The sequence below is a fragment of the Prionailurus viverrinus genome, chromosome A2 (assembly GCF_022837055.1).
Source record: "Prionailurus viverrinus isolate Anna chromosome A2, UM_Priviv_1.0, whole genome shotgun sequence".
In the NCBI taxonomy this organism is placed as follows: Eukaryota; Metazoa; Chordata; class Mammalia; order Carnivora; family Felidae; genus Prionailurus; species Prionailurus viverrinus.
Genome location: NC_062562.1, coordinates 10,712,159 through 10,738,819, shown reverse-complemented (window position 1 = coordinate 10,738,819; position 26,661 = coordinate 10,712,159). Strand labels below are relative to the sequence as shown.

The following is a 26,661-nucleotide window of genomic DNA, read 5'->3' as shown; positions in this document are numbered from 1 at the left end:
GGATAATGGGAACGGAGGGAGAAGGCTTGTGGTTGGAAGGTAGCTGACTGGGGGCAAGGGACTGAAGGATAAGGATTGGCTGGGTGGAGTTCTCAGTGACCTATAAATGACTCATGGGGGAACTTCTCTGCCCCCTCCTCACTCTTCTGCTGCTATTAGCAGGCCTAGCATTGGAAGAACCAGTAGGGTGATGAGAAGCTATTGGGGGCAGGGGGACAAGTGTGTTGTCATGGAAACAGACCCTCTCCCTGGACTCTCAGGCCGCGCGGGCCCTTTAAGTGTGACCCGCCTGGCCACTCCCAACATGGCGGCGCGCCCGCTGACCGCCCCCCCCCCCCGGGCGGCACGGGGGGGGGGGAAGGGGGGGGCCTGGACCTCCCCATCATGGCGGCGCGGCGGGGCTGTCGCGCTGAGGTCACGGCGGCGCGCCGGGGGGGCGGGGCGGCGGGGGGAGCGATTTAAAGGGACAATGTCCCCCGAGCGGTGGAGGCGGCGGCGGCTGCGGAGGCCGCGGCACCGGCACCGGGAGCGGCAGCGGCGGTAGCGGCAGCGACGGCCGCACCGAGGAGGGAAGCTTCGAACCCCGGCGCCTGGCCGGCGGCGCCGCCTCCCCGGTGAGGCCCGGCCCGGCCTGGGGAGCCCGCGGGCGGGGCGGAGCCGGAGCGGGGAGGGGGAGGCCAGGGCCGGGCCGGGACAGGCGGGACCCCCCGGGGCGGGGGGCGGGGGCGGGGCCTGCAGGGGCGGGGCCTGGTCGGGGGCGGGGCCGTTCCGGTGGGGGGGAGGAGCGGGGGTCTTGGGGCAGGTGTCCCCCCCCCACCTCGGCGCGTCCCACGGGGTCTCCCGCCCCGAAGTGCACGGGCGGAGGGAGCGTCTCCCGGACCCTGACCCAACGAGGGGTGCGCTGGCGCGGCGCCGCCCCCACCCCTGCGACCCCCGGGGGGCGTCCAGGCGGGAGGCCCCTTCCCACGCTGCCAAAGTGCTCCGAAGTTGCGGTCCCGCCTGTTCCCCGCGGGCAGTGCCCACCCGGTGGGCACCCGCAGGTGCTTCCTCTGGGCCTGGGCAGGGACCCCCGCCACGACTGCCAGGCCACGGACTGGCCCCCTGGGAGCCCCCAGGCCCCCGAGGGCAGCGCCTGCAGCCAGGCCTGGAGCCCGGGCCCCGCCCCGGTTGCCTGGGCCCGGCCTCCCCACCATCTCCCTGGGGAGGGCGCCTCATTCCTGCCCTTCACTTTCCGCCGTTACCTTGAAGGTATTTATAGGTGGAGAGGACAGCACCCACCCCCTCACACACTCGGCCTCCCCAGGGTCCTCATTTCTGGACCAGGAGCCCCATCCGTCGTTTTTGTCCGCAGACTAGAGAAATCTTGGGAGGGTGGGATGAAGAAGCCCAGGCTGGGTATGCATGAGGGAGTGTTGGGGAGAAGAGAAGGGGTTAATGCTGGGGTCACTTAAGGCTGTGGGTGAGGGCGAAGGGTTAATGCTGGAGAACCCTAAGGTCCTTCGAGGATAGGGGTCAGAGTGTGGGAAAAGTGCAGAGGTAATGATGGGAGCACTTGAGATAATGTATAGGATCAGGGTGTAGAAGTGGCTGGGATCCATGCTAAAGCAGGGACAGAGGATCTGCATGTACATGGAAGTGAGGGCACAATTGGGGAAAGTGCAGTAGAGCATGAGTGAGAGGAGGCATCTGGGAGAAGTGATAGGATGAATGCTGGAAGAAAACAAGGTCCATGAATTTGCATGTGTAAAAAATGGGGTAAACTGAGGCAGCACAGTGCAGGAGCTGTGTAAAGAGGAGTTACCCGTGGGGAGACTGAGTCATACAGAAGATAGGGGCCATCTGGGTTACAATGCATATGGACAGGGCCTCAGCACCATTTACTTAGCTCTCCTGGGCTGGGAGGGAAACTGAGGCACTGAGTAGCAAGGGTGAGGACTGGAACTTCGAGGTAGGAGAAACTAAGGCAGCATCCCTTTCTCACCTCTCCTGAGCACCTGTCTCTCTGCCCCCAGACTTACAATGCCTTGCTGAGCCAGACCAGCAATTGAGTGGAGCCAGGCAGACAGCATCCATGGATGGGCCCCTGGCAGGCGGCCTGGCCGCCCCAGATCGTCCTCGTGGCCCCGAGAGACTGCCCGGCCCAGCACCGAGGGAAGACATCGAAGGTGGGGCTGAGGCTGCTGAGGGGGAAGGTGGCATCTTCCGGTCCACCCATTACCTGCCTGTCACCAAGGAGGGACCCCGAGACATTCTGGATGGCAGAAGTGGCATTTCTGGTAAGAGAGTGGGCCCTGCGGCCCTGGGGGAGCATCCAGCCTGGTCCCTGAGGTTCAGAGAGGGCTAGGTCACCCAGCCCAGCAGGGGTTGGGATGGGATTCTGATTCTGCTTGGGTCCGGAGCCTTCTCTTTGTGCTCTGCTTATTTTCCCATTTTATGGTTGTGAAAACAGACCTGATGAATGCCCTCCCCCCACAGGGGGTGGCAAGGAGCTGGGGCTTGAACTCGGGTCGGCCTGGTTCCCTCTTCTGAGCTCATTAATTGGATACAAGTGCACAGCTTAGCACCCTGAGCAGCCCACTTGTTCCCCAGGTGTACCCCAGTCCCATCAGTCTGTTCCAGCTCCCTCTTGGTACACTGTCGGGGAGTCCTGCTCCTGAGCCACAGGTTAAAACAGCTTGTGCCCTCTAGTGGCCGGGGAGAGACTGGCTCGTCAGGGACACCAGCTACCCCTTTGTGCCTCAGTTTACCCAGCAGAAGGGGGTCTCATATTGTCCCCATCTCCAGATTTGTTATTCATTCATTAAATACTCAGCAACTACTATGGTGTCAGGATGTTTTCTAGGTGCTGGGGATACAGCCATGAACAAAAGAGGCAAAACTCCCTTCCTACAAGAGGCCTAACATCCTAGAGACAGGCAATAAGCAACTATATAAATAACGTGAGGGCAGGTAGTAACAGGTGCCGTAAAGGTTTTACATAGAGTGCTAGGATCATGCCCGGAGGACCTGGGAAACCTCCCTGAGTGGGTGGAATTTGAATGGAGCATTGAAAGAATGGTGGGAAGGACAAGCCAGGTGGGGGAAACAGCAGGCGCAAAGGTCCTGTGGTGAGGTGGAGCCTGGTGTGTTCAAGGACCAGGCAGGAGCAGCAGAGTGATGGGGGCAGTGCAGGCTGATGCACCAGATGTCTCCCTTCATCTCCTTGGCCTGCCCCACAGGCCTTGGTTTCCAGGAACCTCCGGGTACCTCATTAGGAGTTTCCTACATGCCAAGCCCTTTATGTGATCATCTCATGTCATTCTTAAAAGATTCCTGTGGGGTAGCCTCAATTATTATCATCCCATGTTCGAGATGGGGAGTCTTAGACCCTGAGGGGTTAAATTAGTTGGCCATGATCCCACAGCTGGCAGTAACCTGGCTTGACAGCCCTGGTCTTTAACCACCACGCTGTGTCAAGGCATCCTGGACCTGCCCCCAGCTCACCCTTAGCAATACTCATGATATTCAGATATTTACTGAGCACCTTCTTGGGGCCACACACATACAGCATCCTCACACTCATGAACCCTGCCATCTGGCTGGGAGACAAACCAGCTACCAGGTGTTATGACATAGTTGCTGTGGCTACAGTGGGTGAGGCCCAGCCTGGGGGCCATCCAGGAGTCCTGGATGAGGAACAGACAGGCAGGGGCCATCTAGGCATCAGGCTCCACATATGCAATGGCATGGAAGTAATGGGTAGCTACTGAAGGTGTTACACAGCAGGGGACAGGGTGAGACCGAGGGCAGAGTATCAGTGCTCAGGGAACCTTAGCAATCCCCTCCTCTAGATCATTCATAACCAAGGCCCAGACAGAAGGAGAGCCATGTTCCACAGCATGTAACTGGCCAGGGCAGGCCTGAGACCTTGATTTTATGAGAGCTCCAGGGAAACAGGGTCTGGGGTCCCAGAATCCTCTCTCCTTCTGAGGAGCTGGTCAGTTCTCTACCTGGCAGAAGCCCCAGGTCTGGCAAGAGAGGGGGAAGGTAAGTAGGTAGGTGCGTCCTCCCTCCCTCCAGGGAATCAGCCAGGCTCCAGTGCATGTCCCTGGAGAGGAGGGGGATGTGGCTGCCAAAGGGGGCCAGGCCCACCCTAAATGATGTCCTTGAGTGGATGGGGGCTTGGGGCAGGGGTGGCTTGACTTGGTTGGGGGGGGGGGTCACAGCCTGGAGGTTAGATGAGGGCCTGAGCTTGGGATGCAGCGCCTCCCCTGCTGTCCTCTCAGCCTGCTCGACCCCCCTTCCTGGCTTGGGCACCTGCCCTAGGAGTCTTGTGATGTCTATAAATAGGAACAGCCTCTGGGGCTGCTGTTCCACCCTGAAGCCTGGGCCTTCCCTCACCCTGCCCCTGCCCTTGGAGCCCCCCAAAGGTACCCCTGGAGTGGCTACTTCCAAACTTCTCTGTCTGCACACGGATGCGTCCACTGCCTTCTCTGTCCTCCATTATGCCTATTGACTTGGAGCCCCCACAGCGTCCTTGCAGCCCCCGCCTGATGTTTGGCCTCTCTCTCCTCGGCCTCCTGGGTGCAGCCAAGGCTTAGGGGGCTGAGATGGTCCATAAGGATTGATGGGAGTCTGGTGCGTGCCTGGCATTGGGACCGGGGGCCAGGGAATGAACGACATACTATTTCTGCCCTTGCGTGGGGCCCCAGGCTGGGGAGGAAATCAGAGCATGGAGTGAGCTCTGGGTCCAGCCTCCAGCTTCCAACCTGGGATACCTCCAAGCCAACCCCGACCCCCGTCCCAGGCACCCTCACAGCCCTTCCTTCCTCCCACCGCACCTCTCCGGATGGAGCATGTACTGTGTGATCTCCTTGGCATCTGTCGCTGGCCCTGCGAGATGGGTGGTAGCTGTTCCCTTTATACAGAGGAGGAAACAGGTGGGAAAAGTGTGCCCTTCAGTCACCACTGGACCTTGAACTTGGATCTGTCTGCCTCCAAAGTCTAGATTCATGGTCACTCTGCCAAGCTGCCTGGCTTGGGGTTCAAGCTGCAAATGGACACCCTTCTCATTTTCCTTCTCTCATTTTCAAACCCTCTTGGGGACCCCCAAGATAGCAGGAGTCCATGAGGGCCCCTTGGCATGGCCACTGCCAAGGGCTGCATCTGGGCACCTCGTCCGACCTGTAGGGACTTCTGGATCCCCTCTGGCCATGGAGGCCTCTGGGCAAGCCCCCCAGCCCCCAGGTGTCTTGGACACGGGGCCCTGCTTGGCCTGCTTCCTCCAAAATGCTGCCACTAAAAATAGGAGCCTCGCTGGAGCTGCTCAAAGAGGCCAACACAGCCCCCTGGCTCATGGAATCCTTAGACAACGCCAATCACAGAATCAACGAATCTGGGACGCCCAGAATCTCCAGAGCTGGGGTCCCAGAATCTCAGAAGCAGGATGCCCGCACCCTCAGACCTGCACCTCTAGGCTGTGCGGGGGCTTGGTGCCACTGAATTGCTTGCCCTCCCCTGAGTAGCTCACATTTATGACTCCTGTGTTCTCAAGAGACCCCATTTTTTGAGATCTCTGTCCCTTGGCTGGTCCAGGCCTTGCTTTCCCAACCCTCACACCTTCAACATGCACCTCATCCTTCCGCCCTGACACTGGCCCCTGCAGTCGAGTGTAACCCTGGTCTGGCCCTGCTCCCCATCCGTCTACTCTAGGGGTCCTCAAATGGGGGCGGTTCTGCCTGCAAGGGGCCTTTTGCAATGTCTGTAGACATTTTTGGTTGTCGTGATGGCAGGGCCAGGGGCTGGGGGCCGGGGGGGGGGGTGCTCCTGGCACCCAGGGGGGAGAGGCCAGGGATGCCGCTCAGTGTCCTACACCACACAGAGAATCATCCGACCCTACACGCGGATAGTGCTGAAGTTGAGAAACTGCTCTAGAAATGCAAATTTACGTACCCCCATCACCACCCTCCCCTTCCAGAGGCCATGTGACAGTCACAGCCCTTCTCTCAGGCTCAGCAGAAAGACCCTCAGCCAGTGACCACAACTTTCTGATTCCCCACATCATCCCTGATGGCACTTTTAATTCTTTGGCTCCTGTCAGCTCTCAATTTCCTGGGCAAATTGAACCGTGGGGGATCAGACAAAGAGCTAGCCCTGGACCATCCTCCAATTGAAGTTAATCCAGCAATTGCATCTGTCAGGCTCTGGACGGGGCACAAGTTCCCCCCGTGTGTTAACCTTGGCCCAGGCAATTGGCCTGCACCCCAACTGGCACGTTCACCCATGTCAGGCGAGTGCGGCGGGCAGAGGAGGCACAGGCCAGGATTCCTGTGGTCGCTCCAGGCGTTGGCTCCACAGGCGGATAATGGAGAGTTGGCTCTATCTGTGTAAGGGTCCCAGGAGGGGATTTGATTCTAGGACTGAGGCCTGGAAGGGGGCCTGGGAGGCAGGGATAGGCCCTTTGCAGCTCGGGCTTAGGGCTCCTCACTCATCAACTGGCAAGTATTGGTTGCACACTTGCTGTGTGCCAGGCACTGGGATGCGGCAGTGAAGGAGGCTGAAAAAGTCCCTGCCCTCAGGGGGAGCTTACCTGTTTGCAGGGACTTGGGGAAAGCAGTCATCCATAGTGGAACAAGGCAATTTCAGAGAGTTCAAAGACAGAAATGAAACAGGAGAAAAGAGAGAAAGTCATAGGGGCTCACTTTGGTCAGTGGCCAGGGAAGGACTCTCCAGACAGAAGAAATAGCCAATGCAAAGGCACTGGGGCCAGAAAGGGTTGGGTGAGCTTGAAGCATCAAGAGGAGTCAGGACAGAGTGAGTGAAGGTCAAAGACAGGGAGCTGAGGCTGGAGAGACCTGCTGTGGAGGTCCGACCTCTCAGGGCTTTGCAGGTAGGGAATCTGGCTTTTATTATAGGTATGATGAGAGGTCAGGTGAGTTTTAACCAGGGTGTGATTTTTAAAAATCACCCTGGTTGCTGGGTGGGGGCAAAGAGAGGCGGGTTAAAGGCAGGACACCCCGTGGGTGACCCAAGAGGCTCTTCCAAAGAAACCCCTTTCAAGGCTCAGGAGTGCAGAGGCCAAAGGCCTCTCAGGGGAGAGGGGTGGGGAGCCGGCTAGGCCCTTCCGAGGTGCCCAGCAGGGCTCCCGGAGCTGGGGTGTTGTGAAGGACCCCGGCCAGGGGGACCCCAGCCCCTCAGGGTCTCCCCTCTCTGTTGCAGACGGGCAGCCCCATCCCGGCCTCAGCGAAGCCCTCCCCCGTGCCACCTCCGCCACCCATCGGATCAGCAGCTGGTGAGTGCCACGCTGGCCCTGACGTCAGGGAGGGCAGGGGGGCAAGCAGGATGTGCCTAGGCCCAAAAGAAGCCCCCTGGGGAGTGAGAAGGGGAAAGGAGGGAATCAGGAGGCCAGGCAGGAGGAGGTGGCTCCCGGCAGACAAGCCCCTGGGCGTGTGCAGGGGGTGGGGAAGACTGGGATGAACACAGACAGTCAACTCTCATTATCCCTGCCAGGAGCAGGGCCAGAGGGACAGGAGCCTGAAGGTTAGACCCTTGGAGTCCTGTCTCTGCCAGGTGGCCCTTAGCCTGATGCCAGGCCTCTCTAAGCCTCAGTTTCCCCATCTGCAAAATAGAGTCCCTAAGATGCATCTCACAAACTGGCCTTGAGGACCCAAGGGAGGTGGGACAGGAGCAGGAAGTGACAGCAGTGGTGACAGCAGGGACCCTGTATTAAGTCTTGGTGGGTGCTAATATGCAAATAATAGTTGTACCGGGTTAAATGATAGCTTTGGCACAGGTTTACCCCACTGAGTCTTTGCCATGGCCCTGGGGGGATGGTCCTGTTAGTATCACATGTCACCGATGGGGCTGAGAGAGGTGACCCCCTGCTTTCCGCTCAGCCTCTTGGTGGAGCCATGCGTTCACCTGTTTGGTGGACACGATCGATAGCCCCTCTTGGAGGCAGGGTCCTGAAAATGAAGGGAGATTTATCAGGGACAGTGATAAGAAGAACCCATGTTGGCTGTGGGCTCACCAGGAGCCAGGCATCTGGTGAAGCGAAGCATTCCCCCCAGCACTGAGCTGTGTCCTCCTCTCCTTACACTTCACGGGGTCAAGGCCCCCATTTGAAGGATTGTAGCTGTGATTGTTTACAACAAATTTTTTTTTTAACATTTATTCATTTTTGAGAGACAGAGAGAGATGGAGCGTGAGTGGGGGAGGGGCAGAGAGAGAGGGAGAAACAGAATCCGAAGCAGGCTCCAGGCTCCAGGCTCTGAGCTGTCAGCACAGAGTCTGACACGGGGCTCGAACCCACCAACTGCAAGATCATGACCTGAGCCAAAGTCGGGTGCTTAACCAACCAAGCCACCCAGGCGCCCCACAGCTGTGATTATTTAAATGAGCACATACCTCATGTAAACTTTCCTTTGATTATGGATACACGAAAGCTCCTTAGGTGCTGCATAAGGACACAGAGGCTCCTGGTTTTTGGGACTCGTCCCCATTTGTAGGATTGGAAAACTGAGGCCCGGTGAGGTTGCTTCGCCTTCCCCCTTCCCCCAAAGAAGGCCAGGGTCCTTGGGGCTAGAGGCTGAGCAGGATCCTTCCACCATTCCTGACTCCACCCTTCCTAGAAGGGAGCTGCAGGGGAAAAGTGCATTCCCTTGAGTTGTTTACGCCACAGAGTTGCACCAAATTTGCTGGAGAGGTGAGACTAGATGAACTAAATCACCCCAGTTTGGGGGCACAGATCAGAGCCTTGGGCCCTCCTGGGGGACAGATGAGAGTTGACTGTGCCACCAGACTTGAGGACATGCCTTGTGACCCCGGTGTGACCCCTGATAGACCCTGTACACTCTCCCACCATGCAATGGGGCTGGGCTATACAGACAGGTGCAGCCTGGGAGCTGGATGTGTTTTCTGGTCTAACAGCTCTGGATGCACCACCCACACTCCCCATACCTCCCCACCCTCACCTCCATGTTCCCGGCCCCTCTGAGGTTGCCCTTGGGCTGGGTCTCTGGGGCTTGTCTCAGAGCCTACGAGGATCCCCTCCCCTGCCCAAGGAAGGGAGACTGAGTCCCATGGCTAACCTGTCCCAATTGGCACTTCCTTGCAGTTGCTGGGATGGAGGCAGCCTGGACTTCCAGCCGGGCTCCCCACCACCCCACCTCCTGGGCCACTTCCCTGGCCCCCCTGATGGCCAGGGGACCTGGGAGCACCCCCTGGTCCAGGAAGCCAGGGAGGGCCTCACATCTGAGCAGAGGTTCGAGGACTCGGTCATTGTGAGAACCATGAAACCCCACATTGAGCTCGAGGGCTCTAGAAGGTTCTTGCACCATCAGGGTGAACCGAAGCTCTTGGAGAAGGCCCCCCGGGGCCACCCCAGGTTCGACTGGCTCCGGGACACAGATGAGCAGGCCCCACCCCAGGATGCAGGGCTGCACCGGGACCTGCCACCCCAGCCCCTGCCCCTCACCTCCTTCAGGACGGTGCTCGTGCCAGTAGAAGATAGCGCTAAGTCATTGGATGTGACGGTGGTGGACACTAGGGAGCACCTGGCAGACCTTGAAGGGCTGGCCCAGCCATCCGACTGGGGCCTGCCCAGGTCAGCCTCGGAGGTGGCCACGCAGACCTGGACAGTGAACTCGGAGGCGTCCGTGGAGCGGCTGCAGCCGCTGCTGGCCCCGGTCCGGACGGGGCCCTACCTGTGTGAGCTGCTGGAGGAGGTGGCCAAGGGGGTGGCCAGCCCAGATGAGGACGAGGACGAGGAGCCGGCTGTGTTCCCGTGCATCGAGTGCAGCATCTACTTTAAGCAGAAGGAGCACCTTCTGGAGCACATGAGCCAGCACCGCCGAGCCCCGGGCCAGGAGCCCCCCGCCGACTTGGCCCCACTGGCCTGTGGAGAGTGTGGCTGGGCCTTTGCGGACCCCAGCGCCCTGGAGCAGCACCGCCAGCTGCACCAGGCCTCCCGGGAGAAGATCATTGAAGAGATCCAGAAACTGAAGCAGGTCCCGGGCGATGAGGGCCGGGAGGCACGGCTGCAGTGCCCCAAGTGCATCTTTGGCACCAATTCCTCCAAGGCCTTTGTGCAGCATGCCAAGCTGCACGTGCGTGAGCTCCCGGGCCAGCCCGCCAGGGAGCCCTTTGGGGGCGGCAGCGGGGCCGGCAGCCCAGGCCCCGATGCCACCGCCCTCGCCTATCGACCCTACCGAGGCTCCTTGGGGCTCAGTGGCTGCGTTTTCTGTGGCTTCCCCGCGCCCAGCGAGAGCCTGCTCAGGGAGCACATGAGGCTCGCGCATGCCCACCCCCACTGGGAGGAGGATGCCGAGGCTTTTGAGGAGGACCCTGCCAGCCAGCCGGGCACCAGCCAGGAGGCATATGCCCGCTTCCCTGATGCTGCCGAGGACTACTTTGGCAAAGCTGAGCCGCTCTTGGCCCCCACGTGGCAGGAGAACCCTGCTGGATATGACCCCAGCCTGGCCTTTGGCCCAGGCTGCCAGCAGCTAGGCATGAGGGATTTCCCACTGTCAAAGCCACTTCTGCGCGGCTCAGATCAGAGGCCCCTGGGAAGGCCAGCCTTCCCCTCACCTCTCGCATCTGCCCCCTACTCCTTACATCCCGGTAGAAACAAGAGCATGGTCCACCCGCAGGGGCTCCCAGGCCAGCTGGGGGACCGGAGACACCCTTGGAGCGAAGAGGAGGAGGAAGACATACCGCTGGCCTCGGAAATGGACTTTTCCCCTGAAAATGGGGTCTTTCCACCCCTAGCTTCCCCTGGCCTCATCCCACAGCTGGCCCTGGACCTGAAGCGGACTTTCCGAAAAGCTCTGAGGGCAGCTGAGGCCTCTCGGGCACAGCGGCAGCAGCTCCGAGGGATGGTGCCCGTTGTGCTGGTGGCAAAGCTGGGGCCACAGGTCATGGCTGCAGCAACCCGGGTGCCCCCACGGCTGCAGCCCGAGGAGCTGGGGCTGGGGGGCACTCACCCCCTGGACTTCTTGCTCCTGGACGCGCCACTGGGCAGCCCGCTGGGGCTGGACGCACTCTTGGATGGGGACCCGGCGGTGGCACTGAAGCATGAGGAGCGGAAGTGCCCCTACTGCCCGGATCGCTTCCACAACGGTATCGGCTTGGCCAACCACGTCCGGGGCCACCTGAACCGTGTGGGCGTCAGCTACAATGTGCGGCATTTCATCTCTGCCGAGGAGGTGAAGGCCATTGAGCGCAGGTTCTCCTTCCAGAAGAAGAAGAAAAAAGGTAGGGCGGCTTCGCTCTGGCACCCACCTCCCTCCGAGGCCCGCGAGACGTGCAGCTGGGCAGCTGAGCTCTGAACCGAGCAACCCTCACTCTAAGTCCTCCCATAGCGCCAAGCAGGGGGAAGTCAGGGTCTCCCCTTCTGGAAGACTGGGAGCCGCGGCAAAGGCCACTGCATCAGTGGAGGTGTGGGGACGCCCCGATGCCCTGGCCCTTCCAGCAGCTGGAGGAAGGAGTATGGGCAGAGGAGGCAGCCCCAGGCAGGGAATTTCACTAATGTCTTCACTCAGCGAATATTTATTGAGAGAGGTCCCCTCTGTTCCGGGCATTTGGGGGCACAGCAGGGAAGGAAATAGCAGTCCCTGCTCTCTTGGAGTTCCCGGCCCAGTAATAGGAGTGTGGGACCCTGGCCGGCCTCCGAAACCCCAGGGCAGCCTGTGAGCTATGCAGATTCCCAGGACCAGGGTTCTGATTCTGGAGATCTGTCTCCAACAGGATTGCCCTGGGTGCTTCTGATGCTGGCGAACGTGGATCCCACTTGGGGGAGGTGCTGGTGTGGTGTTTGAGAGCGTGTGTGCGCATGCGTGCATGTGTGCACGTACACTGGGGGTCAGGGTCAGGGGGCAGGCAGCCACAAAACCAGGCAGTTATGGTGGTGAGTGACCAGGGCTGTGATGGGGAAAGCCAGGGGCTGGGGAAGCCGAGAGGAGGTCCCTGACTCTGCCTGGGGCTGTTGCGGGGGTGGGGGTGAGGGGCAAGCAGACTCCCAGGGGAGGGGATCCCATCCATTTGGCCATTGCTTCATTCAACAAAGATTTAACTGACAGCACTGGAGTGACAGTGAGCAAAAATAGGCATGTACTGTAGACCCGAGAAGGCTCTTAATCGAACGTTCACCCAAAAGATTGCAAATCCACAACTAGAGAAGTTTCTGAGGGTGGAGCCCCTGATGCGAGAGCTAAGTAGGGGGAAATCTGGAAGGCCAGGCACATAAGGCTTCTTGGAGCAGGAGTTGTGGGAGGATGTGTGAGCTCACACAGGCAGGAGTGTGAATGGGAAAGGGAGGTGTCCTGGGTCAGGGATGGCACTGGCTGTGTAATCTGTGGAGGGTGGAGGGTGGAGGGTGAGAACCCCTGGGAACGGGGATGGCTGGGGCCAGAGAGTCACCCCTCCAGGCAGCCCATGTCCTCTCTCCCTCCACAGTGGCTAACTTCGACCCAGGCACCTTCAGCCTGATGCGCTGTGACTTCTGTGGGGCTGGCTTCGACACCCGGGCCGGCCTCTCCAGCCATGCCCGGGCCCACCTGCGTGACTTTGGCATCACTAACTGGGAGCTCACCGTGTCACCCATCAACATCCTGCAAGAGCTGCTGGCCACCTCGGCTGCTGAGCGGCCCCCCAGCCCCCTGGGCTGCGAGCCTGGGGGGTCGCCTAGCGGCTTCCTGACCTCCCGCCGGCCCCGCTTACCTCTTGCAGTGCCCTTTCCACCCACCTGGGCTGAGGACCCTGGGCCAGCCTACGGAGATGGTAAGGGGAGAGGGTGCAGAGGGGGTTGGGGCCCTGACCCTCCTCAGGGGCCCAGAGAGATGGGGGGGTAGGAGGGGGTCAGACACTCTGCTTTCCTGGGAGGGTTTCAAGTCACTTTTCAAAGTATGTTGACAACTGTCCTCACAACTGCCCTGCCATGTAGGGGTTATTTCTCTTTTACTCAGGGGCTGGGCCAGGGCTGCTTCTGGATCCAGTTAGTCCCTGCCCTGCCTGACAGTGACTTTAATGCATGCTTATTCAGCTCTTACTAGGAACCAGATAGGTTCTAAGCACTTTACAAACACAAACTTATTTATATCCTGACAACAACGATATAAGGCTGGTGTTATTATAATCCCCATTTTACAGATAAGGAAACTGAGGCACAACGAAATTCATTAATTTGCCCAGGGACACACAGAAGTGGCAGAGCTGGGATTTGAAACCCTAGACAAGTCAGGCTCTACCATTCTTGGTCTTAAAAACGTCTTCTATCTAGAGCAGTGCTTTCCGATAGAACTTTCTGAGATGGAAACGTTCTCTAGATACGTGTTCTATAGGCCACCACTGGCCACCTATGGCTGTTGAGCACTTGAAATGTGGCTAGTGCAAGGTTAGTTGCAATTTGCTCAGACACTGCAGATCTAGAGTCCACTTTCTAGATTTTCGTTGGTGCCTACTTTGTCCAGCAGCATTTATAACCCCTCCCGTAACTTGAGTGCTTGTGTATACTAAAGTTTCAACATATTTATGCCTCAAAACAATTCAGTGCAGCTAAGGATTGTTGTGTTCTGGTTTTACGGAGAAAGAGACTGTGGGTCCTCTGCTTTGCCACACAGCCACAAAGCAACAGAGTGAGACTTCTGAACCATGTTTGGTGGTCTCTCCAGGGGAGGATGGCTTGGGAAATCCAGAAGTAATATTTTGGTGAAGGAGCCTGGGAATGGGCACCACTGAGGGGGCAGAAAGGTGAAGGCCCCAGCCTTGCAAAGGCTGACTTTGTGGGAGCCCTTACTGAATCTCGAAGCAGAGAACTGGGCAGTGAGGAATAGGTGGGCTCTGGGGAATGCAGGAGGTCCCTGAACAGGGGGAACTGTCCAGGGGCTGCTTGGGACTGAGTTTCCTTCTGTTTCTCCTACCTGCAGCTGCCAGGGTCCTACCTAGATCTGTACTCTGACCTCCACTAGACTCATCTGTAAGCCCCCTTACTGGCGAAGGAGACCTGAGGGTCTGCAAAGTGGAGGGTGGCACTATCAAAGCCCCTCTCCTCCTTGGATAAGGAGACTAAGGCACAGAAAGGGCATAGTGGTTGGTGGAGGTCACAGTTTCGAAAGAGACTGTAGGGATGTGACCTCAGGCTTCTTGCCTCTGCTGAAGGCTGTCCCCAGGCATTCAGCTCACACACCTGGCTAGGTTTGTGGTTTCTCAGGGGTGGCTGAGAAGTGGAGCTGGCTCTGAGGTTGACTGGGAGGCACAGGAGGTAGTTTGTAAGTTCCAGCCCTGCTGCCTTCTTTTTCTGTCACTCGGGTAGAGGCCTGAATGTCAGGCTCACACTCCTTACTTGGTACCTGGGTCAGGCTACCCAGGGATGGTAGCATGTGCTCAGCAGTCAGGTTCAGCTTTGGTCAACTTGTTTCTACGAGAAGACCAATGTGCCAGCCCCTAGTTATGTGCTGATGGATCCGGCCAAGCCATTGGGGTGCCAGGATTCAGTCTGGTACTGCCCTAGCCTTGTCCGTAGGAGGGGAGGCCCTGATCAGTCTTCCAGTTAACACCTGGTGAGCAGGAGGGCTGTTAATGAGTGATTCAGAAGATCCTAGAAGTCTTGCCTTGAGGAAGGATGCCCAAGATTAAGGCTAGGTCCTGGCACCCGCCCTGCCCTGCACAGTTGTTCTTAGAAGCATCTCCCACCTAAGTGAGCCGTAGGGGGCGGGTGCCAGGTTGGGGGCGGGACAACGGTCAGATTCTGGCCCCACCCAGCTGTCAGGGACCAGCTAGGGGCGATCGGTTTGGTGTTGGGGAGAAGCAGGTTGTGCCTGGAATGAGGTGCCGGCGGTCGTGTGGGGAGTTCCGTAGGATTGCGGGACGGCGCCGGAGGGTATGGGGCGGGGACATTTGGATACCAGGATGATGTTGTGGGATCCTCGTAGTTGGGATCAGGTGTCTTCCAGGATCTCCGACACGGAGGGCAGTCTTCCAGGATAGGGAAAGGAACAGGGTCCCGGCGCAGTTTCTAGCTCCAGGCGTCGGGGCTCCAGGAGCCTGAATGCTGTTAAGGCAAATGCTCGTGGCCCGAGGATTCCCATTCTAGCCTTAGGAATGTCCAGGGTTGGGGAAGAGTGTCCCAGCCCGTCCAGGCCAGGGGTGCAGTTGGCAGCCGCGCCGAGCGCGGCTTGTGTGCTTCCGCGAGCCGGTGTGCAGGCGGCTCCCTGAGGGTCCGGCCCCACCCCCCCCCCGCCGGCCCGCTGGGCCCGGGACAAGTGTTTCGCTCGCGGCGCTCGGCGCTCGGCCGGCCACACTGGGTGCGCCCCGAGGGGCGGGGCGGAACGGAGCGGGCTCGGCGGAGGCGCTCGGCGCTCGGCGCTCGGCTGCTCCCGCCTGGGGCGGCCGCCCCGCGTGCGCCGGAGCCAAGATGGCCGCCTCCACCGCCCAGTGCCGAGTGACAAAAGCGGAGAGCAAGGCGGCGGCGGGGCCGCGCGCGGGGGGCGCCCGGGAGCGCGCGCCCGCTGGGGCGCCCCCGCCCAGCCCCCCGAGCCCGGGCCCCGCGGCCCTCCCCGCGCCGCCGCCGCCGCCCCCGCCCCCGCCGCCGCCGCCGCCGCCGCGGGACGGGCCCAAGGCCGAGCCGGAGCCGGGGCCCGGGCCGGCGCCCGCGCCGGGTAAGAGCCCGCGCCGGGGAGGGTACGGGGAGGGCAAAGTCGGCGTTCCGCCCGCCCCCTGCCGCCGCCCCCGATGCCCGCCTTCCAGTCTGCGGGACTCCCCCTCCCCCCCCAGGCCCTCCGGTCGCGCGGGCCCCGGGCCTCCTGTCGGAGCTCGCAGTGTCCCGGGCTTCAGAAACACTCTCCGCCGCCGCTCCGTGGGACCCTCGCCCCGTCTGACAGATGTCCTCTGTCCCCCTTGGAGCCCCGGGAGCGCCCCTCGCCTCAGTCTCGGTCCCTCCGGCGCGGAAACCCACTCCAAGTCACTTCAGACACGGTCCCTACACTATCTGACAGACGCGCCCACTCCACCCGGCGACTCTGACAAAGTCCTCGGTGTCCCGTACCCCGGTGGCCTCCCCTGCCTGCCTTCTCCTTGCTTCCGTAGGACTCAGACTGAGCAGGGGACCTGCGTGGCTTCCTGCTCAGAGCACTGAACGACTTCGAAGCCCCATCTGACACACAGTTCCTTCATCCTCAGAGCTGTCTCCATGCCCTGAACGCTAAACCTGGGGCTCAGCGGGCCACTCGGGCCCCCTTCTCTGAAAAACTAGACCACGAAAACATACCTTCCACTCCGTCTTCTCATACACAGCTCATTCAGGGAAGCTTCCTGGCCGGCCGGACGTCCCGGAAACTTCCCACAAAGTTCTGTGATTCCCACTTTTCCTGTCCGTATTCAGATCCCTGCTGGTGGAGGCTCCCCGTTCTCACCTTCCCCCACTTAGGCCTCAGCTTGTGATAAGTAGACTGCTTCCGAGCCCTGAATTGTCTCGGCAGCCCCAGCTGTCTTGTCTGGTGCAGATTCCCAAGTCCTGGGAGCCTCCTCTGGAGGAGCCTCCTTCCTGTCCTTGGCTTCTCACCTCTGTGTTGCTTCTCTGGCCTCTGACCCTGGCCTTCTCTTACTGGATTCCCCTTCTGACTGCCACCTACCTACCCCCAAGACTGACATGCTCCCCCGCACACGTTCTGCCCAGAGAGATTTGTTGTCAGATCTCCTAGGACGGGAGTCTCTGCTTACACTGTGTTGCCCAACCAGTCTGTGTGCCGGTGCGTGGAAGCTGCTGCTAGTCCCTGCTGTCAGTGGGCAGCCTTGACATCCCTGGGTCTTACTGGTGCTGGGGGTTATGGATGGAGCCCCTGTTTTCATGGGGTGAGTCGCCTCCCAGGGGGAGAGCAGCTGCCGAGGATGAGGAAGAAGGCTCCATGCCGCCACTCTCAGTGTTACGGGGGTAGACAGCTCGCACCCAGCCTGGGCTGAGCCTGTCTTCCTAACCTCACAGGCTTGGGTTCTGAGGAAAACACAATGGTGGCCATGGACTTGGGCTCCCCCCCGCTCCCCAAGAAGAGCCTGCCTGTCCCTGGGCCCTTGGAGCAGGTGGCCAATCGGCTGAGCAGCAAAGTGGCTGCAGAGGTTCCTCATGGCAGCAAGCAGGAACTGCCAGATCTCAAGGGTGAGTGGCCCAGGTGGCAAGGTGGGGGTGCTGGTCAGGCTGGTCACGCTCATAGGGAACTCTCAGGTCTGGGGGTTAGTGCGGGGTCAACAGCTTTCTCTTCGCTTCAAGACACTGAGGAGAGATCTAGCTGTCTTTTCTCGAGCTTCTGTTGCCCTGGGCATGCACGGCCTTGAGCTGTACCCTCACTGGGCGAGGGAGGGACATCCAAGGAAAGAGCATGGTTTTCATAAGCTCACACTCAGACCCAGTTCATTTGCTGACTTTGGCCCTGGTTAGCTGTGTGATCTTTTGCATGGTATTTTCTCATCTGTGTGTTGACATTCAGATCATTATTGAGTGGTAACAGGCACTGTGCCAGACCCCAGGGATGTGAGAGGAGCAGAACAGACCTGGCGTCTGTCCTTGGAGTCATTGAAGTTGGGGAGCAGGGAGGCAGAGAAGGAGACAGGCAGGGATAAGGAAGGGCTCTGCAGAAGAGGGTGCAGGGCACCGCAGAGACTGTGGCTGGGGTCTCCAACCCAGTGTCTGGGGCATAAGTTGAGCTGCAGAGGCTGGCTGGGACAGCTCTGGAAACCGTGTAGCTGGCAGGTCAGCAATTGTGTGAACACCTGTTGTCAGGACACCCTGGTATGTTGGATATCTGAAAGGCGTTCCATTGGCTGGACCACGGAGGGCTCTGTCTCCTGCTGTGTGCCCTTGGGCACAACTCTTCCCTCTCTGAGACTCAGTTTCCTTATTTGCAAACTGGACAGGCTGATTCCTGCCTTATTAGGGTCATTTTAAGGATCAGGGAGGCTTGCGGGGAACCTGGGTGAGTGGGGTCCTTGGTGGGGGGGAGAAGTGGGAGGGCAGGGCTCAAGGGGCCTCACAGCCAGCTCTCGTGGCCTTCATCTCGCCCTCCAGCCCAGAGCCTGACCACCTGCGAGGTCTGCGGTGCCTGCTTTGAGACACGCAAGGGCCTGTCCAGCCACGCGCGCTCCCACCTGCGGCAGCTGGGGGTGGCCGAATCGGAGAGCAGCGGTGCCCCCATTGACCTCCTCTACGAGCTCGTGAAACAAAAGGGCCTGCCTGACACACCCCTTGGGTTGCCCCCAGGCCTGTCCAAGAAGTCCAACTCACCGAAGGAGGTGGTAGCTGGGGCTCCCCGGCCTGGCCTGCTTGCCCTGGCCAAACCCTTGGATGCTCCTGCTGTCAACAAGGCCATCAAGTCACCACCCGGCTTCTCCACCAAAGGCTTGGCCCACCCACCCAACTCCCCACTCCTCAAGAAGGCACCACTGGCCCTGGCGGGCTCCCCTACGCCCAAGAATCCTGAGGACAAGAGCCCCCAGCTGTCCCTGAGCCCCCGGCCAGCCTCCCCAAAGGCACAGTGGCCCCAGTCTGAGGACGAAGGGCCCCTGAACCTCAGTGAGTGTGGGTCCTGGGAGCTGAGGGAGGTCCTGGCACCGGGAGGGCTGCAGAGCCCAGGGTGGGGACGATGGGGACTGCAGCTCCTACGTCCTGGGTCCATTGGGTCAGAATTTTGGTCAGAGCACTGTGTCTCCTGTTGGGCTGGCCATGCAGCATATTATCATCTGCCTCCCACTTTACTTTGCTGTTCCTCCCCCTGGAGGCCTGACTGTGGCTGCTGAGCCTGTCAGGGTCACCCTTGCCACTCAGGGACACTCTTGACCTCCTCTGAGCCTGAGGGTTGGGGCAGTGAAAGCAACCAGAACTCCTGTGGGCCTGGCTTCCCAGGAGGGGGATCTTGGGTCCTATAGGCAGGCAAGTGGTCCTGTAGTCGGTCCTGTCTTCACATCTTCCTGGCTGTCATGTGCAAAGGCACCTCAACTGTGCCCATAGGTGGAGCCACACCTCCTGGGCTACCTGTGGGCTTGGCAAAGTAGGGTTTGGGAAGACCCCACCCTCACCCCGACCCCCACCCCCACCCCAGGTGCAGTGAGCAGGTTTAGCGTGATGTCCCTTAGGAAGTCAGGCCTTCCCACACATTGGTGCTTGAGTCTGAGGGTGAGCCCAGGGTCTAGCCCCCTGCCCAACAGGGCACCCCAGTTGGCACCTCATGTTCTGATGAAGCTGCTTCCATTGTCTGCTGTGCTTTCAGGAGCAAGGCCCTGAGCAGGTCTGCCCTTTGCTGTATGATGCTTGGCAGCTGGGTGGGGCCCCTGCTTTGCACCCATACAGCTCCCAAAGCTGGGGTCCCAGGGAAGAGGGCCTGGGAGCATCAGATTGTACCACTGGAATTTGGCCACGCCTCTCCACCCCATGTTCTTAAGCTCTCCACACTCACCTTGATGCCAAAGGGCTAGGCAGGGAACAGGACTTTCTGTTTCCCCAAACCTCTTAAAATAAATCTGCGGCACAAGTCTTGGACCCCGAATGGCCTGGGCAGCCTTGAATCACACCAGGTCTTCTTGCCTCAGTCCCCCAGGGCCGGCCAAGGTGGCGGCCGTGAACCCCCCCCCTGTGTTTTGTCTCCGCAGCTTTAGATAGTGACGGGGGCAGAGAGCTGGACTGCCAGCTGTGCGGTGCCTGGTTTGAGACCCGCAAGGGCCTGTCCAGCCACGCCCGCGCCCACCTGCGCCACCTGGGCGTCAGCGACCCGGACGCCAAGGGATCCCCCATAGACGTGCTCCACGGGCTCATCAGGAGGGACGGCGTCCAGATCCGCCTCCCACCCGGGCGCGGCACCCTGGCCCAGCTGGGGCGGCCTCCTCCCACCTCTGCGGCCCTCTCCTTGCTCCCCCCCCCACCGCCGGCCAAGAAGGCCAAGCTGAAGGCCGCGGGTACGGCCAGCCCCTGGGGGAAGCAGGACCTCTCGGCCGCCGCAGCCGCCGGCATTTTCTGGGCCTCTGATGTGGAGCCGTCTCCTCTCAACCTCTGTAGGTTCTCGCTTCAGCCGCTCCCTCCTCCCTGCGGGCCCTGGAGCCCCTCCCGGGGGGGTCACAGCCCCCTCCCTACTCCTTTCCTGCTGGGGCAGGGAGTAGACAGGGGCCCTTGGCAGTGGGCTGGTTCTGCCCAGAGATCTTGCTGGCAGTTGGCTGCTAGGCCTTTTCTCCTGGCCTTTGACCTCCGTGCCTGTGACCTTCCCTGAGAATGAAGGCCAAGGGTGGGGTGCTACCTTTTGGTGTAGAAAGTGCCCGTGGTTGCCCCTGGTCTGGATGGCATTTGGCACTTAGGCTGCTACTTCCTGCCCTCTTGCCCCCTGTCCTTGTTGGGACCCGCAGAGCCGTGGAGTCTTAGTTCCATCCTTCTCTGCCAGGACCGAGGGCCCATGCGCTCTCTGGAGCCTCCCCTCGCTCCTGCTGAGTGTCTGGCCCCCACCCCGCTCAGTTCCCTCGCTTGCACCTGCCCTCCACCACCACCCCAGCCTGTGGGCGTGCTGCTGCCCATGCCCAGCCGACCAGGAGACCCACAGGCGACGATGCTGATGGTGCCCACGATGCTAATTACTCCTTTCTCCTGCTGCAGCCTCGGGCCCAGAGCCAGCTCGAGACATCCGCTGTGAGTTCTGCGGTGAGTTCTTCGAGAACCGCAAGGGCCTGTCGAGTCACGCACGCTCCCACCTGCGGCAGATGGGCGTGACCGAGTGGTATGTCAACGGCTCGCCCATTGACACACTACGGGAGATCCTCAAGAGACGGACCCAGTCCCGGCCTGGTGGCCCCCCTAACCCACCAGGGCCCAGCCCGAAAGCCCTGGCCAAGGTGATGGGCAGCGGAGGTCCTGGCAGCTCGCTGGAAGCCCGCAGCCCCGCAGACCTTCACCTCTCACCCCTGGCCAAGAAGTTGCCACCGCCACCAGGCAGCCCCCTAGGCCACTCACCTACTGCCTCTCCTCCTCCCACGGCCCGGAAGATGTTCCCAGGCCTGGCCGCACCCTCCCTGCCCAAGAAGCTGAAGCCTGAACAAATGCGGGTGGAGATCAAACGGGAGATGCTGCCAGGGGCCCTTCATGGGGAGCCTCACCCATCCGAGGGTCCCTGGGCGGCACCACGGGAAGACATGGCCCCCCTGAACCTGTGTAAGTGTGACCCCTGGGCAGGGCAGTGAAAACAGGTAGAGGGGTCTCCCCGGGCCCCCTCCCCACCCTCATCCCAGCACTTCATGGGTACCCAAAGCGCCCACGGTAGAAATAGAAGGGAGGATACACAGGTCTGGAGGACAAGGGGTTAGCTGTGCATTCTTGCCGTGCAGATCCCAGCCGAGCTGCTTCTTGATGCTCTTTCATCCACTCTGGGGAGGCAGAATTGTGCCATTTGATGATGGCAAAAAGATTTTTATCTCTGGGGCCATCTTTAGTTGATTGGTAGTGTCTGCCAACCAGATTCCTGGGGAGAAAGATGACAGGGGTCAGTTCGTGATGTCTTCCACCGGCAGGAGTCTAGGCACTCTGAGTGGGCATCTGAACGGTCTTTCTGACATTCCTGGTTGCTAAGTGCTTGACATTCGGAGTCAGGTTCAAGTTAAGCGCTCAGCAGTCTAGCAATATGTGACCTTGGGCAAGTGTCTTCTTTCTGGAAATGAAGATAAGCATGGTCCAAACTCTGTATAGTTCCAAAGTGGTATAAAGCACCCAGCACGGTGCCTGGTATGTATATAGTAGTCATAGTGTGCATGTCACCGTGTTCTTTCTGCTCCAGTTGGCGGAGTCGTGTACTGAGCAGGTGAGGATGGCCCAGGCCTCTCTCTCTTAGTGCTTCTGTGCATTTCATTACCAGCTGTGTGCCATGTGCTTTAAACTGCTCCCTCAAGGTGGAAGTTTCCATCTGCATTTTGCAAAGGAGGAAACTGAGGCTCAGAGGGGAAGTGGTTTGCCCAGCGTAGCCCAGCGTAACATTAAGGGGGTCACAGCCAAGCTGGCCTCTGAGCCCAGGATCAACGAAGCGCTTGCTCTCACTGCTTCATGATGTCACAGGGGATCATCTTGAAGCCAGCTAGGATTTGAGGTGACAGAGCAGGCAGAAGGGCTGGATGTACACAGGGGCCCCTGGAAGTGGATGAGGGAGTGGGTCATTTGGGTCTGGGGCTGTATGGACGGGACAGTTAACACTAGCCTTGAGCTTGGAGGCCTCCCGCCGCAGCCGCCCCCTCCTTCTCCTCCCCTTCCCCCCACCCTGGACCCCCTGCAGCGTCCCGGGCAGAGCCTGTACGTGACATCCGCTGTGAGTTCTGCGGTGAGTTCTTCGAGAACCGCAAGGGCCTGTCGAGCCATGCGCGCTCCCACCTGCGGCAGATGGGCGTGACCGAGTGGTCTGTCAACGGCTCGCCCATCGACACGCTGCGGGAGATCCTCAAGAAGAAGTCCAAACCGTGCCTCATCAAGAAAGAGCCGCCCGCTGGAGACCTGGCCCCCGCCTTGGCTGAGGACGGGCCCCCCACGGCTGCTCCAGGGCCTGTGCAGGCCCCCCTGCCGCTGGCGCCAATGGCTGGCCGCCCAGGCAAACCAGGAGCTGGGCCGGCCCAAGTTCCTCGAGAGCTCAGCTTGGCGCCCATCACCGGTGCCAAGGCCACAGCCACTGGCTACCTGGGCTCAGTGGCAGCCAAGCGGCCCCTGCAGGAGGACCGCCTCCTCCCAGCAGAGGTCAAGGCCAAGACCTACATCCAGACTGAACTGCCCTTCAAGGCAAAGACCCTCCATGAGAAGACTTCCCATTCCTGTAAGCAGCCAGTGGCAGGGTCCTGGGAGGGCACCTGCCGGGGCCCACAGGGCCCAGCAGTGCTGTGCACACACTGACCCCCGGCAGGGGCCCATGGCGAGGCCCCGGTGGGAGGTGGGACTGACTCCTGACCTGGGCAGGGCCTTTTGGGCACTCTGGTTGCCTTTGGGCTGGGGCTCAGCAGCACCCCCTCTGCCTGCAGCCACCGAGGCCTGCTGTGAGCTGTGTGGCCTTTACTTCGAAAACCGCAAGGCCCTGGCCAGCCACGCGCGGGCGCACCTGCGGCAGTTTGGCGTGACCGAGTGGTGTGTAAACGGCTCACCCATTGAGACACTGAGCGAGTGGATCAAGCACCGGCCCCAGAAGGTGGGGGCCTACCGCAGCTACATCCAGGGCGGCCGCCCATTCACCAAGAAGTTCCGCAGTGCTGGCCATGGCCGCGACAGTGACAAGCGGCCGCCCCTAGGGCTGGCACCCGGGGGCCTGGCTGTGGTGGGCCGCAGTGCTGGGGGTGAGCCAGGGCCTGAGGCTGGACGGGCAGCTGACAGTGGTGAGCGGCCTCTGGCAGCCAGCCCGCCAGGCACTGTGAAGGCTGAGGAGCACCAGCGGCAGAACATCAACAGTGAGTGCTGGTGGGAGGGGGTTTTGAGGGCGAGGGGCACCTGCCCTTAGTCACTTCCCCAGTTGCTCACCCGTTCACCCATCTGGCCACCATCCCAACTCTTCCCCCCTCCCCACTCCTCCCCCAGGCCCAGGCAGCATCCAGTGACCAACTGTCCTGTCCTGTCCTACAGTTCCCCACAGCCTTCACACCATGCTTGTTGAAGGCAGGAACCTGCTTTCCCGGGCTCTTGCCCTCTGGCTTATGTCTTGTCCCTCCCCATACCTTTCCCTGCCTCAGAATTTGAGCGCCGACAAGCCCGCCCTCCAGATGCCTCTGCGGTCCGGGGGGGTGAAGAGGCCAATGATCTACAGCAGAAGCTGGAGGAAGTGCGGCAACCCCCACCCCGGGTCCGGCCGGTCCCCTCCCTGGTACCCCGGCCCCCCCAGACATCACTGGTCAAGTTTGTTGGCAACATCTACACCCTCAAGTGCAGGTATGTGGCCCCCTGGGGCAGCGGGGGAGAAAGACCACCCACCTGGGGCTTAGTCACCCAGAACCTCTGAACAGCACAGGGGTTGGTGGCAGTCAGGAGATATAGCTTTAAGGACTGCCTCAGAGCATTAGGCTGGGTCCCTGAGGTTTGTAGCCAACGAGACCTGGTTTCCAGAACTGGCTCTGACACCTAATCAGCGTAGTGGCCTTGGGCAAGGGCTTCCTGCTCCAAACCTCAATGCTCCCATGTATATAATGGGGTTGACAACAGACCTACCTAATAGATTTGTCATGAAATTTAAACAGTTGAGTATTTATGAAACACGTGAACTATGCCTGCCACATGGTAAGCACTCGACAAGTGCTTGTCTGATTAAGACAGATGAAGGTCTTAGTTCATTTTTATCAAAGTCCAGGCATCCATCAGAAGCCAGGAAACTGGGTCTGACACTTAAGGTGGCCTCAGGCCACATAGGCCAAGTCAGAAGTAAGATTCGAACCCAAGTCTATGGCATCACAGGCTCAGGTCCTGGGCCCCTGTTCTGAGAGGCCTCCCATGGGACCTCAGGCATAAGGAATTGGGGAGGTGGGTGCCCGAGCAGGGTGGGTGTGAGTTAGTGCCTGACCCCCTTTCCCCAGCTGCCATCCTTCTGTCTTGGGGCCTGGCAGGGCAGGGTCTGCTGCTCTGGGGTCTCTGTCCTCTCAGCTCATGTGTTTCAGTCAGACGGCAGAGGGGCCATGGAAGCCCGATGGCCCTTTCCCAGCATCAGAGCCAGCAGACTTCCCTGAGCCTAGAGATGATGAGGGTCTGTAGGGGACCCTGCCATCATCCAGGGGTGGGTAGAGGAAGCCGTCCGTGAAGGGCCCCTTCCCTGAAGCCCTGGGCCTGCACCGTGCACAGCGAGCCGTGGCGGGTGTGCCTGACGCCCGGGCACGTGGGCTGGGCTGCACTTCGGCCTCCCCTCTGTTCCCCCACAGGTTCTGTGACGTGGAGTTCCAGGGGCCCCTCTCCATCCAGGAGGAGTGGGTGCGGCACTTACAGCGGCACATCCTGGAGATGAATTTCTCCAAAGCGGACCCACCACCCGAGGAACCCCGGGCCCCGCAGGCACAGACAGCGGCGGCAGAGGCGCCCTGACACAGAAGCATTCCAAATTCCCTCTCGTGCCACCTCTGTCTTCTCTTTCTCCTCCGTCTGTTCCACCCTGTCCTCCCTCTTTCTTTTCCGTTTCCAAAGGAGCAAGCCAAAACCTCAAACCGGCACCCCTTGGGGGCCGGGCACACTACAGCCGGGGCGCCAGGAGCCAGCTAGTGGCCCTTCCCCCAGCCCGAGGGCTCTGGGGCCACACACAGCGCATCTTCCTTCAGCCCACGCCCACCTGGTCCAGCAGGGGCAGAGGCCAGGTCTCTTGTGGTGGCAGCTGATCTGGTCAAGGGGAGGAAGGCCAGCGCTCCCCCGCATCTGGCAGCCAGGCGGGGCTATGTTCGCCATCCATGGCCATTTGCAAAGACCCCAAAGACCCCTGCCCTGGTTCCCTCTTGCCCCTGTGAATATCCTCTCACACACGCACACGCAGACACAGACACAGACACACACATACATACATGCACGCACACACAGGCACACGTGCACGCATGCACGCACCTCGTGAGACCCAGGATTTGCCCTAGCCCCCCAGATCCTGAGTCAAACGACCACATCATGCCACGGTGCTTGCTCAGGGGAAGGCACGCTCCCTCTGAGGGCCTGCTGGGGCCTGGGAGCCCCCCACTGAGCCCATGATGCCACGGAAATCCTTGTTGGCCGCCCCCCACCCCCCCAGAGGGGCCTTCCCAGCCTGGAAGAGCTCAGAGCTGACAGCTGCCTCCTGCCATGTCAAGGCCCCCCAGAGCCTTGGGGGGCTCTGGGGCCCAGGAGGGGGTGGGGATGGGACTCTCCTCCCCCACCCCCACTCCCCTCCTCCTTTTCACTGTTGCTTTCTATGTATAGCTCCCTAGACCTTTCACTTTTTTAAAAACGCGTTTTGTGTAGAGAATAAGGAACGTGGATCTTTTTATTTTGCAATCCTGGGCCAGCTAGAGACCGGGAGCTGATTGATCTTTTAACTTTTTTCAGTGGCCACATTTTGGTTATCGATGTACCTAGAAGTATGTAAATTAGATTAAATTTCTCTTCTGGAAACACCCCGGGGCAGGCGGCCAGCGTGTGTTTTTCTGTCAAGTGGACAGGCTGGCATCGTCTGGCAGCCGGGGCTGGGATCGAGCCACCTCCCCCTAGAGCTCCCGGAGGCCCTGGGTTTTCCTGTTGGCCGCCAAGCTGACCAGACCCAGCTGGGGATGAGCCCAGGTTCCCAGCTGTTGGCCCTCAGTGGCATGGTTGGTGAGGGGCTCTGGCCGGCTGGCTGGCTGGCTGGCTGGCTGGCAAAGCGGCTCCTGTGAGCAGAGGAGAGGAACCAAGGCTCTGGGCAGCTGGTCTAGGAAGGGAGCCAGGATGGAGAGAAGCAATGAAGCTGGAGGGCCCTCCAAGGGCAGGAGCGGTCCAGTGAGGGCGTGGGGGACCTGCCGGGGGAGGGAGAAGCCCACAGTTGCTGGCAGCCTTCAGAGAGCTGGGACCAGCCTGCCTTCGAGACATGTGACTTGCCTGGAGACACATGCACCCTGAACCCGAATCACACGAGGGGAGAAGGGAGCTGCTGGCTCCTTCGTGATGTTATTTATTTTCTCGCTCTGCAAATGTTTATTGAACATTTCTGAGATTTTAAGAGATTTTGTTGGCTGCTC

At 60.2% G+C, this 26,661-nt stretch overlaps 1 protein-coding gene across 8 annotated transcripts; it reads left to right on the top strand.

Moving 5' to 3' along the window:
- Positions 1–476: 476 nt before the first annotated feature.
- Positions 477–26,661, top strand: WIZ (WIZ zinc finger). 8 transcript variants are annotated; one of them, XM_047849638.1, is made up of 13 exons: positions 477–614; positions 2,013–2,276; positions 7,198–7,270; positions 9,095–11,232; positions 12,433–12,756; positions 16,955–17,125; positions 18,032–18,535; positions 19,609–20,007; positions 20,597–21,148; positions 22,257–22,784; positions 22,987–23,406; positions 23,686–23,881; positions 24,859–26,661. In XM_047849638.1, exons 2-13 carry the CDS (start codon positions 2,072–2,074, stop codon positions 25,016–25,018), a joined length of 5,670 nt encoding a protein of 1,889 aa, XP_047705594.1. In that variant the 5' UTR covers positions 477–614; positions 2,013–2,071; the 3' UTR covers positions 25,019–26,661. The 8 variants fall into 8 exon arrangements, with proteins under 8 accessions (XP_047705594.1, XP_047705595.1, XP_047705596.1 ...); XM_047849639.1 differs by lacking the exon at positions 16,955–17,125; XM_047849640.1 differs by lacking the exon at positions 19,609–20,007.